The 17490-nt window shown below is 37.6% G+C and overlaps 1 protein-coding gene across 5 annotated transcripts in view; it reads left to right on the top strand.

Annotated features, from left to right (window-relative positions):
- Positions 1-13589, top strand: part of PARD3B (par-3 family cell polarity regulator beta) — a 1277739-nt gene extending 1264150 nt beyond the window's left edge. For all 5 annotated transcript variants that reach the window (XM_074298957.1, XM_074298956.1, XM_074298955.1 and 2 more), the window contains one exon: positions 7467-13589. In XM_074298957.1, the coding sequence (XP_074155058.1) occupies positions 7467-7821 (355 nt within the window). In that variant the 3' untranslated portion in view covers positions 7822-13589. The remainder of the gene's footprint in view (positions 1-7466) is intronic.
- Positions 13590-17490: the final 3901 nt, after the last annotated feature.

Here is a 17490-nt window from a genome sequence, read left to right as displayed (position 1 = left end):
GTATCCTTGTGAGATTTTAAATGGAAAGAGGTTTTTTTATTCTTTTGGGAAAATAATATCATGCATAGATAGAACTCACAAGGTCACATGAAAAATGAAATATCTTAAAATAGTGATGCATTCTCTATTTGGATCGTTGTTTTAATCAAAATCTCCAGAGGAGGTTGCTCCTGGATTTCTCACTGTAGATACAAGGCATGCAGTGTCTCCACGATCAGTTATTTATGATGGCCTGGAATGGTATTGGTTTATATGTTTATCTACGAAGGTAAGGTTCCAGACCAATAAAGAAACTGCTAAAAGGGGATGTTTAAGATGAGCAGATCCATCATTTAATCTCCCTCTTCTCCTTCCTTTATCTTTTGCCAAAATTCTGTAATTATTAAGATTAGAGTTCCTCCTCCCCTCCAGGTTTAAACATTGATTTAAAACAACAAAACAAAACAAAACAAAGAAATATGCTTCAAAGAGATCAGTGACAAAAAGGAAGGGTTCCTTCTACACCAAAATATTTATGAGCATTCTGTGATAGGAAAGAACTAAAATATAGTAGATGTCCTTTGATAAGAGAATTCCTGCACCAATTATTATATATGAATGTGATGTGATATTAAGTACAGTGTACTTGATTACTAAGTACATAAGAAATTATGAATATGACATATACTAAGAAGAAAGGAAAATTTTATATGAACATCATAAAACAAAGTAAAGTAAGGAAGATCAGGAAAACAATATACACAATGATTTCAAGAAAATAAATGCAATTAGAAGACTTTTCCCCACTTCTTTGCAGAGGTGGGGAAATGTAAATGTGAATGACAATTGATATCAGATTTTTTTCAGCATGTTGGCTAGTTTTCTTGAACTATGTTTAATATTTTCTTTATTATAAGGTTTGGCTCTCTGGAATGGGGAAGGGGAGGTAAACTTTGAAGAATCTAGGTGATATAAAGACAAAAGATATCAATAAAAATTTACTTACAAAAAAAAAGTAAGTAAATGCAAGGGACAACATGTGGAAAGAACATCAATCTTGGAATCAGGAAAACTTGAGTACAAATTTAGCCTCAGAAACTTACTATTTGTATGACCCTGGACAGGTCACTTAATCCTGATTGCCTCAAAAAAAGAATAAATAGAACAACAACAAACAAGGAAACAAAACAAAACCCTAAATGCTATGAAATTATAATTATCAAGATTGACCCTAAATAAGAGTTATAAGATGACCAGCCCCTTCCTGGGCATTAGAAGGCGATCATAGGTGGGATTCTGAATATAATGGTAGACTTTAAAAAAAAAAATCTTGCTTGTTTTTATGGAACTTTTTTTCTCCCTTTCTTCATTTTTTCATATTTTTTTGAAAATAGTGGGAAATACAGATGCAAAAATTACATAAAGTGATGCATAATTATATGTATTATGTATATAATTATATATAATATTGATAAAATTATTTTAAAGAGAACAATAATGTGGACAGGCACTTAGAAATTTCTCTTTGCTCAGAAAAAAAATCATCTAGTAGGTTAAAGAAAATGTTTGTAGAAAGTTTCCAAGCAAGAAGGTCCTGTGAGTGTCAGAGACCTCAAAAGGAGAAATATTCAGTATCTTTAGCACTCTGAAACATTAAATCTGTGTGTTTTCATAGGCCAACTTATTGTTTTTCTTTTCTCCCCAAAAGATAACTGTTATGATGGATTTTACAGAATAATATGGTTTCCATTATTTTTGTTCTTGACAAAGAACAGCCACCTCACTCTTGGTTTCTGCCACATGTAAGCACAAGTCCCAGTCATAAAGTTTCCCCTCCAAGGAAACTGGGAATGGGATCATGAAATCATCTCGGGCTCTGCCCTGTCTGCCCATAGAAAAATGAAACCTCACTTTTCCCTTCTGTGAAAGTTGGGCCCTGTCACAACAATGAGGTGTGTGAGAAGAGACACCAATTGTCTTCTGCGCCTGCAGAGAGTCCGGACTGTATCTCGGAGGGTGGCTTCCGCCCCTTCAGCACTTCGTCTGGCTTGTCTCACCAAAAAAACAACCTAGAGTGCCTGTCTTTTATAATGTGCTGTTTTAACAGAGAAGAGTCTCGGGGGAGAGAACAGGACCCTAAAAGTCCAAGGCCTGGAATTCCTCCTTTCTCTCTTTCCATTTTAAACAGGAAACATTCACACTAAGAGGCTCCAGAGGGAGAATTTGGTTGTGTGTTCATTTTGAGGCAGATAATATTTGTGAGTTGTGTCGTATGTCAGTGATTTACCCTGTGGGCTTAAAGCAAGTGCAGGAAAACCACGTTTCACTTCATGCAGAGAAAGTTCTTCAGGGGAGTTTGGGAGGAAACACAGGTTAAGGCTTTATTTTTTTTCTAAGTGTTTTGGAAATCTCCAACATGGACAAAAAGAAAAATTGGAGCTGGTCAGGGAAAGACTCAAATTCTGAGATGAAAGAGTTGATGGATACTGAAAACATTCTCAAATGAAATAGACTTCAAACAGAAAAGAGAGATGAAATAGTAATCCTGTTTCCCTCAGACCAGCAGCAACAGATGAGATATTTGTGTCTTGTGTGCCAAGGGAGGTCGGATACCCAAAGTTTTAAGGAATAAAACTCCACAGAAATGACATCTCCAAGAGACCTTTCTGGATTGGGCACAACCTTTCCCCTCAGATGTCATACAGCATTTTGTTTTGTAGCCCTCTAAATGAAGGAATTCTTATCCTTGTTTATGTCATGGACCCATTTGACAGTCTAGAGAAACTTGTAGGTCCTCCTCAGAATAATTTTTAAAATTTATATTAAAAGGAAATACACTTTTTTAGGGTAAAGTTAGAAAAAAATTGGGGATTATTTTTCCCTTTCAAGTTCATATCCTCCCCCACTCCTTAAATCTCTTTATTCTCATAAGAACTCCTATAACAGTATAATAATTATTTAATGATCTTTTTATTCTATGACATTGAAACTTCTTGATATTTCATCATTTCATAGATATTGATCTGGAATTTTAGTTCTCTGATTTTGCACATGAGCAAAGTAAGGATATTTATCACTATGTGACATAATATTTGTTTTCCGCTATCTCTCTCTAGCATCTTATATCATATGCTGACCCTCTAGATAATATTGTACTTATATTTGTTAGTTGGAAAATTGGTTAGAAAGGTGAAAGATCTGAGTTCAAAACCAGTCTCATTTACCTATTACCTGTAATAGAAAGATAGTGAGAGAGAGAGAGAGAGAGAGAGAGAGAGAGAGAGAGAGAGAGAGAGAGAGATAATAGACACTGATCACAGAGATGATGGATGGTTGAATGAATGAATAAATGGAGATGGATAATATGTAAATATACCTAGATGATAGACAATGTTCACAAAGATGGATGTATGGATATAGACAGTTAACATGTAGATGTAGACAGATGAGAGACAATGATCAGAGAAATAGATGGATGGACACAATAGGTAATATGTAGGTGTAGAGATAGATGATAGATACTGATCACAAAGATGGATAGATAGTTAGATAAATGGATAGATGGATATGGATAGATGATAGACAATGATCACAGAGATGGATGGATAGATGTAGATAAATACTGTGTGATGATAGAGATGAATAGATAACCAGGCAGATTGATGTATTATGGAAAAAACAAAAACAAAAAAAAACAAAACAAAACACTGAATTTGGAGGCTGAGATCCTGGATTCAAGTCCTGAATCCTCCTGTAAGACTTTGGACAAGCCACCTTCATCTCCCTAAGCCAAGCTGGTATCTCAGTACATATCATATGACTTCTGTGCTCTACTTCATGAAGTTCTTATGAGGATCAAGTGAGATATAGATAAAATGCTTTGTAAATTGTAAAGAGCTATAAAAATATCAGCTAAAAGCAATGGATGGAGCTCTGGACTTGGAGTAAGGAAGACCCAAATTCAAACCCAGCCTCAGACATTATATAATCTAACTATATTATCCTGAATAAGGCACTTAATCACTATCTGATTCAATTTTCCCACCTGTAAAATGGGTATGATAATAGCACCTTCTTCCCAGGATCATTGTAAGGATAAAATGAGACAATATTTGTAAAATGCTTTGCAAAGCTTAAAGATATTATTACTGCTTGTGGGAGGCACTTTAAAGTAAACCAACATAAAAATTTCACTAAATAGTGGTACCTGCTCTGATTTTTGTAAGAGTGACAATATTGCCTAATGGGTAAACAATCAGGCTTAAAGTCAGAAACACCTAGGTCCAGGCAGAGTATTAGAAAGATTCAAATGCTGGTTTGAAGTCAGGAAGATCAGAGTTCAAATGCCTCTTCAGGTAACTATCTGTAAAACCCTAGGCAAGTCATTAACTCTTTAGACCTTAATTTCTCCATAAGTAAAGTGAAGAGATTGGATTTGATGACTTTTAAAGTCCCTTTTAGTTTTAACCAATTAAATGAAAAAGAGCCATGAGACCTTGATCTAGTCATTTAATTGCTCAGTGCCTCAGGGAACTCTCTAAAGCTGGGATTTAGAGACGAATTTCCAGTCTGCTTTGGTGGAGGGAGCTCCCACCCTGGGAGTTCTCTGCAAGTCTGAAAATGCAACCCTGAACCAAATGTTTAATGAATGTAAAACAGTTTACTCTGGTTTGCTGACAACTGTCCCAAGTTAAATGGGACATGGCAGGAGCATCAATCATCATGATGCCTGGTAGGATAAAGACATAGGAATATAGAAGGGGGGCTTCCCCAGTGCGTTTGTAGAGCTGTATTCATATGCTCACATGTTACTTGTCACAGGCACCAGAGCTTGTCAAATCCTCATTGATTCAGGAAACTCACAGAGCTGTTTTACCATGAGCCTCCACAACTTCTAGGGTGTTTTCTTCCCCATCTGGCAGCTGGTTGAATTAACCACAGCTACTGTCTTCTTCCATCCCAGCCCTTCCCTTTAGGAGCTCCAGCCTTTTTGAGTACTGAAGTTAAAAGCGCTTAGCAGACTGATGTGTTTAAGTTGCTGTTTTTGTTTTCTTAAAAAGAAAAGGGGAGGGAGGAAATGGCAGGTGGGAAGGAGCAGGGAGGTGTGAATATCTTCACACAGAAGGTTTATGAGATTGGCAAAGCTGCAAACTTAACTCATCTGTTTATCCCCAGGCTAGATAAGATGCAGTCATCTGCACTTTGTTTAAAGATTTTCTGCTCCTATTACAGCAAATGGAATAGGAGAAGCTTACTGTCTTCCAGTGGGAAGATGAGTAGAGGCTGTGGAAGGAAGGAGTCCCTCTGTGTTCACTTCCCACTTGCCCTAGATCCTTTTGCAATTCTGCACATTGAAGGGTGTGGAACTTGCAGCTGGATTGGTTCTTCCCAGGCAGTTAAGTAGTTCTAGAAAGTCTAGAATGAAACGTGGCAATATCTCTTACCCAAAAGCTGTGATTTTAATATCACTGGTTTCCATATTTTTTTTTAAAGTTTGGGTCCATCCTCCCAGTGCCATAGAGTCCTAAGGAAACAGTGGACCCAGGGGAAAATGGAGGCTGCCAGGAATGGCTTCCAGAATTGGCCAACTTCAAGGTTAAGACCATTAAATTGCCAACACCAAATCTAGAAAAAGAATGGAAGCAGACAGCTATCCCCTTTCATGTCTTCTCGCCATTCACAGGTTTCTGTGAAGGAGTGATCAAGATTAAGTCTTGATCCTAAAATCAGAAAGACCTGGTTTCAAATCTTACCTTAAATACTAATTGTATGACTTACTAGCTATGTGACTTTGGGCAAGTCACTTAACCTTAGTGTCAATTTCCTCATCTATCTAATGGGAATAATGAGAGCACCTTCCTCAAAAGTGTCGTTATGAGTTGTTGTTCAGTTGAGTTATATTCTTCATGACCCTATGAACCATAGCACACCAGATCCTTCTATCTTCTACTGCCTCTCAAAGTCTGTCCAAGTACATGCTTGTTTTTTTTCCATAATACTATTTATCCTACTCATATACTGTCATCCCCTTCTCTGTTTGCCTTCAGTCTTTCACAATATCAGGGACTTTTCCAATGAGTCCCTTCTCTTCTCAAAGTAATTAAGCTTCAGCTTCATATTTGACCTTCCAGTAAATAGCTTGAATTAATTTCTTTAAGTATTGAACAATTTGACTTCTTTGCTGTCCAAGAGACTTTTAAAAGTCTTTTCTGGTATCATGATTTGAAACCTCATGTATTAGCATATGCAACTATGAAGAATTTGCAAATATTAAGCTGACATGTAAAGGTGAACTATGATTGTCATCATAGGATTTAGACTTTGAAGAGACCTTCAAGTTCACCTAATCTAGGGTTTCTCAACCTAAAGACCCTGGAGTCTATGGATAGATTTCAAGGACTTTGGGTGAGGAAAAAGTTATATCCCCATTTCAGGACAATTAATTTTCCCAAGTCTTTTGTGCATTTTAATAAGTTATTCTGAGAAGAGGTACATGGACTTTACCACACTACTAAAAAGGTCCAGGTTATAATTTTTTTTAAAGTTAAGAATATATGATCTTTTTAACTCCCTCAGTTTACAAATGAACTTCAGTATTTGACCTTTCAGTGACTAGTCTGAATTAATTTCTTTAAGTATTGATTGATTTGACCTCCTTGCTGTCCAAATGACTTTCTTTTTCTTTTTTTTTACACTGTTTAGTATTTATTACATAGGCTTTTAAAATACAATAATAACTTTTTTATTTTTTAAAGTACATGCAAAGATAGTTTTCAACATCCACCCTTGCAAAACGTTGTGTTCCAAATTTTTTCCCTCCTTTCCCCCCTTTCCCTAGACAGCAGTAATCCAACAAAGGTGATGATTTTTCTAAATATATTCCCACATTTATCATGCTGTATAAGAAAGATCAAAGGGGGAAAAATGAGTAAGAGAAAAAACAAGCAAACAAATAACAACAAAGGTGGAAATACTATGCTGTGATCCACATTCAGTCTCCATAGTTCTCTCTCTAGATGTGAATGGCTCTCCATCACAAATCTATTGGAATTGCCTTGAATCACCTTATTGTTGAAAAGAACCAAGTCCATCACAGTTTGATCACCCCATCTTCTTGTTGTATGTATAAATGTTCTTTTGGTTGTACTCACTTCACTTAGTATCATTTCATGTCTTTCCAAGCCAAATGACTTTCAGAAGTCTTCTCTAGCATCATGATTTGAAACATCAAATGTAATAGTATATGCAGCTATGAAGAATTTGCAAATATTAAGCTGTTGTATTAAACCAAGACCTAGTGAGGTTGTTTCTTGCATAAAGTGGCTTAAGTAGTAGAGAATGCAGTCTGAATTTGAGTTCACGACAAGCCCTCTGACATTAGACTTTGGGTCACTTAGGACATGCAAATTCTCCAGCCTCTTAAATAGTTCTGTAGAGAACCCTGGCTTTTTTTTTTCCTAATATATGTTTTTGTTTTCTCCCTCTAGACGAGGACCTACAGAGCCAGCAGATTATCTCACGGGACCTCGGTTGATATACAAGGAAAGGCAACTTCCTTATTATCCAGGAATGCAACCCATTCATCCTCCTAAAGGAAGCTATCCCCGCACCCAGGATATGAGGCTACCAGAACTTCACTATCCTCAATATTATCCACCCCCTTCAGCTACCCACCACAAAGGACCTTTCCGACAAGATGTTCCACCTTCACCACCTCAACACCCCAAAGTGCCAGCATATCATGAAATAGGCAAAACGGGACAGCGGGCGGCCAGCCCAGAACAGTACCCATATAGAGCCCAGGACCCCCGGCAGAAGAATCCCATGACTGCAGCCGTGTAGCGGGACACCACCAAGATCAGCACAGTTTAAGAAAAAAAAGACTTCTGAAATTGCCTTATTCTTTTTTCTCTCAGTCCCCCAAAGTCTTCCTAGCTATGAAATTATCCATGAACTGAAACCATTCTTTTTGCTGCAGGTACAGATTAGGTTCTTCTCACTGAGGAAATCACTTAAAGCCAATCAGAAGGGTGAAAAAGGAAGGTACAATATGTCTGATCAGGCCATGAAAACAGTGGTACTGTACATTAAAATGCTTTTAAACCAGTTAAACTCAGAGCAGAAGTGGTAGCTGAAAAGTAAATAACATCTTTAGACACACTAAGTGGAATATCCCAGGGCTAAATAATATGCACCACTGGACCTCCTCACATATGGGCACATGGGAGCGCACACACACACACACACACACACACACACACGCACACAGAGAGAGCAGTCCCTCTGTTAAAGATTGCTGCCGATGTTAAGACAGTCTCTGCTATAGATACTTGGCTACTTAGGAGTGGAGCAACAGCAGGTTTTTTACAATCAGAAAGCCAGTTCCTAAGGCCGTAGTGTGTACAAGACTGCAAATTTGGTGCATCTGGTGTGGGTTATTATTTTAGCAAAAGAAGAACGGGAAAAAAATAAGAAAAAGCAGAAGTGGCCCCTCGGAAGTTTTCTGTCACAAAAAGACAATATTTCTTTATTTATATCTGTCAGGGTACTAGCACCACCCGTCTGATTGAATATTTCAGACTGTCCCTGACAGCCATGAAGGTACTTGGTAAGCCCGAACATACAATAGAAATGGGGGCCTCAGTTACATTTCCCCTGTTTTTCCTATTGAACAGGGAAATTCAACATCAGGCCTCAGAAGGAATCCTGAGAACCAGGAGAGCTGCTGAGAGGCTGGTATTTCAAGGACCAATCAATCATTGTGAAAGGAGTAGGGTCTTGTCACATGCAGCCTAAAGCTATATTCCACAAGGACATGCTTATTCTCTCCTAGATAGAGGAGCCTGGGAGCCAGCAGGAGGGCCAGAGTTGACCTGGTCTTTCCCCTTTCTTTCCGCCTTTTTCTGGCCACAATATCAGAGAGGCCCCAGATCTCAGAAGCAGTCCCAGGTTTCCAACCTGTAATTATTTAGCTGCCGGTTCTATTTTAAGGCTTCCACTTCTATAGATAATCCTCAATTGGGAAGGAAGAGAACCCTCTTGTTGGGCCTCCCAGGATTCAGTGCCCTAGAGGTGCCAATTCAGTAATAAGTGCCAAACAATCCCCATTTGCACTACAGGGAGCTAAATGCCAACCACAACTGGGAGGAACCTTTTTGGGGACTTTAAAACAAAATGGACTAGGGCGTGGTGGACAAACAGTATGTGTTCAGTAAGGCTGTGCTCTGATGTGAGTTTCCCTTTGTTTTGTTTTGAATTTGTGTGTGTGTGTGTGTGTGTGTGTGTGTGTGTGTGTGTGTTAAACAGCAGAGGGAATAGAATGTAGGAAAACACAGTTTTGAAGAACTAACTTTTAAAGACAAATATAAAAGTTAACATAGGAGTTTTTGTGTTTGAGAAGGGAGAAAATGAAAAAGGAGAGGGTAGAAGGGACGGGTGAAGAGACAATAAACTGGGGTTATCTTTATCTGTGAATTCTTAGTAACAGCAAATAAAACTGCAGGAAGGATCCTGGTACAGACAGGGTGTGACAAGGCCAGAGATTTAGAACTAAATTTCTTCAGTTTCCCTAAGAATAAACATGATGCTCCTGGGAGGTCATAAAAATCCCATAACGTCAGATCTAAAGGAAAGGCATCTAATCCATCTGAAAAATAAAAAATCTAAGACTCAGAGAGGGAAAAGTGATGGAAGCTACGCAGGTCAGAGATGAAGGTTAGAATTTGAACAGGGATCTGTCACTAAGACTTGGATTCCAGTGTCTCACAACTTAACTTGTTTGACTACAAAGTAAATGGTAGGAAAGGGATCTTAAGGCTTTAAAAATAAAATTTTAACAAATCTTTCAAAGGCTTTAAGATGGATAAATCAATGGCAATTCCTTTGAACTCCATGACCATTTTCTACTTATGAATGGACAATTCAAAGATTGTAACTAGACCTAAATGAGAAAGCAAACAAAGAACTGTTTGAGGAACATTCAAAACCTAGAGGCAGAACTTTTTGTCTGGATTTGGGCATCTTAAAAAGACTCTTTAGAGTACTTATTGTTTAAAAAAAGAGGGAGTGTCTAGAAGGTCATCTTTAGCCACTGCCCTTGTTTAAAATGGAGGAGGTTAAGTTGATTCATTAAATTACAACACTACAGATTGCCAAGGGTCCATCTAGTCCAGATTAATATTTCCTCACTCCAATTTATCTTCAGTGTCATTGATTTAGGTCCATGAAGTTTATAATCCATCTTCACCTTCTGGTCCATGGTCTCTCAAATATCTTCCACAAGTCATCAACATAACATAATGAGGGCCTTCCCCTTGATCTTTTTATACTTCATAGCTATCAGGCCAATACTTGAGCAATCTATATATAATCCATTGCTCTTCCCTAGTCTATCACATTTTCCAATTATATGTTTCCACAATAATATCATTTATAACAAAAAAAATTGAGTTCTGTCTCTAAGAAGTGATGCTGACTGTTGTTTTGAGAGAAAAAGGAATGTTGAAAGACAGAAGTTGCATTAAAGTAGGAATTAGAAGGACGATGTGACCTTAAGCAAGTCACATAATTATGGGATCTTGGGGTGTTCGGGTCAGTGATATAGAACCAGAAGGAACTTAGTTCAGAGCCATCTAGTCCAATTACCTCATTTCACAAATAGAGGGTTTCTTCATCTGTATAAGGAAATGATCAGTTGAACTTGGTGATATCTGAGGTCCCCTCCTAGCTTTAGGTTCTAACAGGATTTATAGAAGAAGTGGGGTTTGGAAGAATATCTCTCAAATATTCTTAACTACAATTTCCTGTTGGAGATGTACCAGGATGTTGCTTTTTCTATCTCTCAACCACAAGAGCCCATCTTGGAGCTATGGAGTATATAACCTTATTTGAATTTCTGTTAACAGTATTCAGTAGGAACCAGGGTAAGGGATCTAATGTGGTTTTTTTTGCCACATATAACACCTGATTGTATAAAAAGTCCTAGGTTTGCCCACCTGTGATTATTGGGTGCTAGCTTTTACTTGTAACTTGACTGGAGAGCCACTTGGGTCTTGAAAGTCCTACCTTGGAGGTGCTGATTCAATACTTGCTGGTAGAATGGAGGTATACCAAGTTGAGGTATTGAGGGGGTCTGCTAAAGGGATAATAGGCTTAATAAATTTTGCAGATTAAAAAATAAATTCAGGGGAAATGATCCTTGCAATGGGTCATTAGAAATGAGGTCTTTGGTTCTTTCCTTCCCTGCTTCCAATCTCCAGCTTAGCTCTTACAGGCTAGAAGCCAGAAGCTTCTGTTTATTGGTAAAGGATGTGACCACAAAGGAGAGGATATGGATAGAGGGCAATAACATGAGGTTAAGCAGTCTATAGTGGGCAAGAGGTGTGACCTTAATAGAAAGAAAGCCCTCATTTTCACATTCCCACTTGGAAACCCAGCATGTATTCCACCTACTGCATGTAGACTGGGCCTGAGCTTCTCTGGAGAAGGCTTTTTGTACTGTGTACATAGTCAATAAAAATGTGGTAACCTCAGGGAGGCAGCCAGAGCCGAGAAGGTCCACTTAAAGTGAGTGAAAAATAAATTAAGATAGTTCCCTTTGCTCCTTTGAAATATAACCCACATCCCATTTGCCCCTGCTGGAAAGGAACTAATATTGTGTGTTTGCGACAGAGCCTTTATCAAGCCAGGCAACAATTAGAAACAGCTCAGAACTCAAGGGAGGGCTTAATAAATCACTACGCAATATATCGCTTCTCAGGGCACTACAGTACCATTTACAGACTTCATCTACAGTATTTAGGAAAAACACAGCATAATCAGCATGGGGTGAAAAACAAACTTCCAGTTTATTTATGGCCTTTGAAAAACTCAATCAGTAGTTTCCACATAACTCAGAACTCTAATAACCCCCCTGGAATGCCATGGCTGGTGCCACTTAAGGAACACCCATCAAACAAACCCCTTCCTTGCTGTTAATCTGACCCAATAGGTCACTTAGGACTTGAAATGATGTTTTTGCCTTAAGTCAGTAGACATTTTTACAGACCCCTATTTTCCTCCTGTGTTTGAAGAAATAGGTAAAAAGGGTAATATCTGGAAATAGATCATCAGAACTTATAGTGGGAGAAAAATCCCACTCTCCATTAGCAGCAGAAAGAAATATCTCATCAATGCATTGGACCTTTGGGCTGCTGGACTATCACTCTTGGAATAAGGTGGGTGAAAGGGGCAGGTATGCCTTTCCACAGTCACGATGGTTAAAATTCAGGAAACAGAAACTAGGTGTGTTCTTAGAGACAAATCATTTGATGATTGGGGTTTTTTTCCCCCTTTATTCATACTTATTGGATATTTAGAGATGCCTAGAGAAATTAAGTGAGCTGCCTAGCATCACAGAGCTATTGTGTGTTTTCTAACCCAGGTGTATCCTACCTACTTTCTACCACTGCTCAGAGGGAGCATGGTGTGTTGGATACAAAGGGCTGGGTCCAGAATAAGAAGATTTGAATTCAAATTCAGTTTCTCACATGTATTGATTGTTTAATAAACCATGGGCAAACCATTTAATCTCTAGCTACTAAGTCTACAAAGTATAAACCTTCTGTTCAGTCTATATCAGGTAAAGGAGGGTTTCTACACCACTAGTGATGGACTCATAAGTCTGAATGAATATATAAAACCAACATCCTTTCCTCATCCCATGTGCTATTCCAAGGTGTAAACTGATCTGGATTCTGGAGGATTTGGAAGGAAAGGAAAATACCTCAAGATAGGTTTGGTATATTTATGGGCCTGGTAGACATCACATAATTTGAAACATTGAGACTCTAAATACAGCTCCTTTCCAAGTGGAAGTTTCTCCACCAGAGAGATTTCTCTCCTGCTTTCTGAGTCCATGAGTCACACTGTGTCCACATTTGGTGCCATTACTTCAGGAAGAGCCGTTAATAAGAATAACCAAAGATGCTTTTTCTCAGCACTCCTCATCTATATCAGTCTGGGAAGAAATGATATCCCAGTGATGGTGGAGCAAGAAGTAGTCACTCTGAGAGATCCCTGCAGAGTGAGCTTTGTGATCAAAGAGAAACCTTGGGCAGACTAAAATTGGTCCCACATCTTATATGCAGCCAGGTCTCTTAAGTAGACCATTTTTTCTCACCCGCATCCCTAAATCATAATAGCATCCCTCAAGGGCTGATTTTTCAAAGGTGGACTAGAAAGCCCTGATGTTGGGGGAGTTAATGACCCCTGATTACACTTCTAGCCTGTATCCCTGATTGCAGTGATTTGAGAAAATATTCTCACCCAGTCTGCACTAACTGGAGAGCTGTTTACTATCCGGACGTAAAAACAAAACCTGTTGTTTATAAACTACTTTTTCTAGTATTTCCTGTGATTTTATGATACCAAATCTGTTCAAAAGTTATAAAGAAAAAATTATATGAAATCATATTTTGGAATATGGGGAATTAAAGGGATGGAGTCTTTGCTAAATTTGAAAGATTGTTCCTTTTTATACCACAGAAAGCATTTGGAATTTTTGTTTCATATGACTATATAAAATGTACTTGGTTTATTTTCCATTAAAATAAAGCTTTTAAGAGTTCAAACAGCATTGTGTAGTAGTGTTCATTTTCACTTGCCATCACTTTTTTTTTTTTTTTTTTTTTTTGGCTGAGGCAATTGGAATTAAGTGACTTGCTCAGGATCACATAGCCATGAAGTGTTAAGTGTCTGAGATCAGATTTGAACTCAGGTTCTCCTGCTTCAGGGCTGGTGCTCTATCTTCTGCACCACCTAGCTGCTCCTACTTGCCATCACTTTCAGTCAGGATGCATAAAGTAGACTGGCTTGGACCTTCTCCCACTTGAAGAGGGGACCAGGAGGAATAAGGATGTTTGAGAGCCTTGAAAGAATTAGTCTTCCCTCTATGGGGGTTAAATCATAAGGCCAAAGCCATGCTGATACTGTTCTTGAGGTAAAAGGTGTTAACTCAGAATGGACCCAACAGATTCCAGCTTAAAACAGGAAACTATCCAGAAGGATTATAAAGGGAATTGGTGATTCATTATTTAGGAAGGAAAAAAAAATAAACCAAAACATAAGCATAAAGAAAAAGCATTTCTTATAACTTACTTAGATGGAAATACAGGGACAAATGATTATTATTATCTGGGTTTAGGGCAAATGTTTCATAATCACTTTCATGATTTTCCCCCCAATATCAATTCTACTTGGTAAAAATATAAAATGTTGTAAGAAAGAGCCATAATCTTTAAGCAGCTAGTGAAAATCTCAAAGTGACTAAGACACATGTCCTGAGTTATTGGAATGTTATGATGACATAGAGGAAACTGGCCACTTGCCAATCAAGAACCCAGAATTTTTAACCACAAGTTCAAGGGCTGTGCTCACTGGTATCCCCTTTCAAGTTGCAAGCTATGGCCACTGCTAAAGCCCACTACAGAGAGGCGACATGGGTATTCTTTGTCCCATTCCTTCCTCTTAAAGGGGAATTTATTACTAGACACCACAAGGTCATATCCAGCTGGTATGGATGGAGCAGCAGTAACAGGTAAAAAGATTGTCAGTTCACAATCGACAGTATTTCTTGGAGTTATGGGCTATTTGGCTGACTCTGCGTAGCTTCCTACCACCTAAATTCATTTTGCTCAGTCTTAGCCTTGAAATTAACTTACCTTCTGAGCCATTGCAATGGATTTCTCCTTAAATTGTGAAAGGCCTTGAATGCAAGACTAAACATTTATATTAGGCCATAGGAATCCAGGAGGATATACAAAGTCACTACTCTGATACCCAAAGAAAAAAAAATTCAAGTAATTAACTTAAAGCAATAGGCTTAAATTGCTTAAAAATTTCACAAAGAAAATAACTTATAATAAATAATTTAGATCATTTGGTATCTTAAATATCATTTGAAAAAAAACTTTGAGCAAATAAGTCATTTTAACTATTATAAATGCAAATTAAAAATAAAGGGCATATAAAGAAGTTGCTACATGCATCCAGAGGAAGAAGTGAAAAAATAGAAGTATGAACAGGATAATTATATATGTGTATCTATCTATCTATATCTATATCTATATTCATATATTTGTGTCTCATGGTAGCCATTTCTAGGGCAGGGCAGGGAGTGAGGGAAAGAAGAAAAAAAAGAAAAAAATTTTATGTTAATTTTATTATACATTTAAAAGGAATAGCAAGTTGTACATAATAGATTTGCAGTTTTATGTGCAATCATCTTTTTATTACACTGTTCTAGAAATGTTTTCTTTATTCCATAAATTAAAAATTAAATAAATCTTTAAAAGAATTTAGGTTTATTATAGGATCATCTATCAAAAGCTTCACTACTAAAAGACTGCTTCTTTCTAACTAACTTGACCTCTAGTTGTAAAATTGAGAGTCCCTCACTATTAACCAGGATACATGAACAAGCACACTGAGGGAGATTAGAGATTGGTTACATTCCCTTTGTCCTTTGCTTCAGAGACAATAATTTTCTTATCTGAGGGATCATGAGTCACCTGCCCTGGTTGGACCACTCCCATACTATTTCAGAAAAATATATATTTAGAATAATTAAAACAAAATTGCATATATATTATATAAAATTACAAATATATATATATATATATATAATAGTTCATTATCAATACATTCTCACTACTCCCTTTCTCCCAATTATTGAAGAGTATGACCTACTTTCCATAAAAGACTTTTTCTGGAAACTCTTCTTCCTTAATACCTTCCCTCTCAAATTTCCCTCAATTTACTGCATATACATATATGTTTACTGCACATACATATATATGTATGCATATAAATGTAGCATGTCATATACGTATTATACAATTTAATAGAATATATGTATGTTAATAGATATGTATACATCTTGTATGTATATATATGTATGTGTGTATATATCTTGTATGTATATAATTGTTTACATGTTGAATCCCCCTTACAATGCCTTGAGGACAAAAATTATTTTTTGCCTCTCTTTACAGCCTCCACACTTAGCACAGGACTTAGTACATACTAAGGGCTTAATAAGTGCTTATTGTTCCCAATTCACCTCTACTACCTTGTTGATGGCTTAGGAAAACACCCTAATTAATATAATACAGGTAAGGGTTTGGATCAGGAACATTGTCTCAATGACCTTAAAAAAGAAAAATTATGAACAATATGTAAATATGTTTTTGTGATTTCACATGTATAACCTATATTAAATTATTTATTGTCTCAGGGAAGGAGTAAGGAAGAAGGAAATGGAAGGAAGTAGAGAGTTTGGAAATCAAAATTTTAAAAAAATGAATGTTAAAAAATATGTAATTGGGAACATATTTTTAATAAAGTTAATTTTCTCTGAATCCTAAATTCCTACTCCCCTCATTTAGGAAGAGGTGGGGGAGGGGAAGAGGGAATTAACCAGAGGAGAGGGCACCAGGATAAGAAGCTAGCAAAGGCTTGGCTAAGATGAAAACTCTGTTAGTTCAGGCAGACTAATGTGTTAGAACAAGAGGCCCTATGGGAAAGAAACTGCAAGGAAATGGAATAGTCATGACTAAAAATAAATTACACTATAATTTAAAAAAAAAATTGTCGTTAGAGTTGTGACCATTATTTAAAAATGTGTGCAGTGTTGAAGAAAATCCAGAGCATGTATATGCAGATTTTGACATTTTATATTCAAGATACAGGCAACCTTGAGTAGGTTCCACGGCATATTAAATTATAATCTGTGTAGACAGCAATTTTGAAAGGTATCCAGTCAAGGAAGTTGTACTTTTGGCTGAAGTCAGACAGGTAGATGAAACTTTGATGACTTAATTCCCCCAACTGAAAAAGGCATAAATAGACAAGTGAGTGCCCACTAGAGTTAGAAAGAGACAGAAAACATGTTAAGTACTGTTAAACTGAAGGTCCAATGAGTTATCTTGCTCCTTATTTGGCTAATTATTTGCCACAGTTTCTCAGCTCAGTGCCATTCAGCATCCTTATCACCTGGGAGCCAGGTGAGCTCTGGGGATGCTTTCAGGATGCATTCTCCTCAGCCCTGCCACAGCAGCTGTACTTTTACTCCCAGAGCTGTCTGGGTAGGATTAAGTGCCACTCTTGTGCCACAATGGGCTGTGTATCATAGGTGTTTTGATGTGGCTCTTGAATATAAAGAAAGCACTGTTCCAAAATCCTGAACAGGCTTCTGAATGTAGGAGCTGAGAAATGGGCTTTCTTGCCTTTCTAAACATGTCCTGGAAAATTCCTCAAATCCCATCCCTTCTGCACATCACATTTTGGTCCTGACTCCCTTTGAGACATTTCCCAGGACCCAGGGTCACATCAAAATGACAGCCTTTACTCTTCCACTTCTCTGCATCCATCCTAGGAAAGGCTCAGAGATGCCCTGAGCATCCCTCTGGTGCCTTTATGAGACTCACACTTCTTGATGTCCCCTCCCCACCCCCGGCCCTACCCCAGAATAGG

Source organism: Sminthopsis crassicaudata, chromosome 3 (genome assembly GCF_048593235.1).
Source record: "Sminthopsis crassicaudata isolate SCR6 chromosome 3, ASM4859323v1, whole genome shotgun sequence".
Classification (NCBI taxonomy): Eukaryota; Metazoa; Chordata; class Mammalia; order Dasyuromorphia; family Dasyuridae; genus Sminthopsis; species Sminthopsis crassicaudata.
The sequence above is the reverse complement of the archived record's forward strand: the minus strand, read 5'-3'. Positions and strand labels throughout refer to the sequence as shown.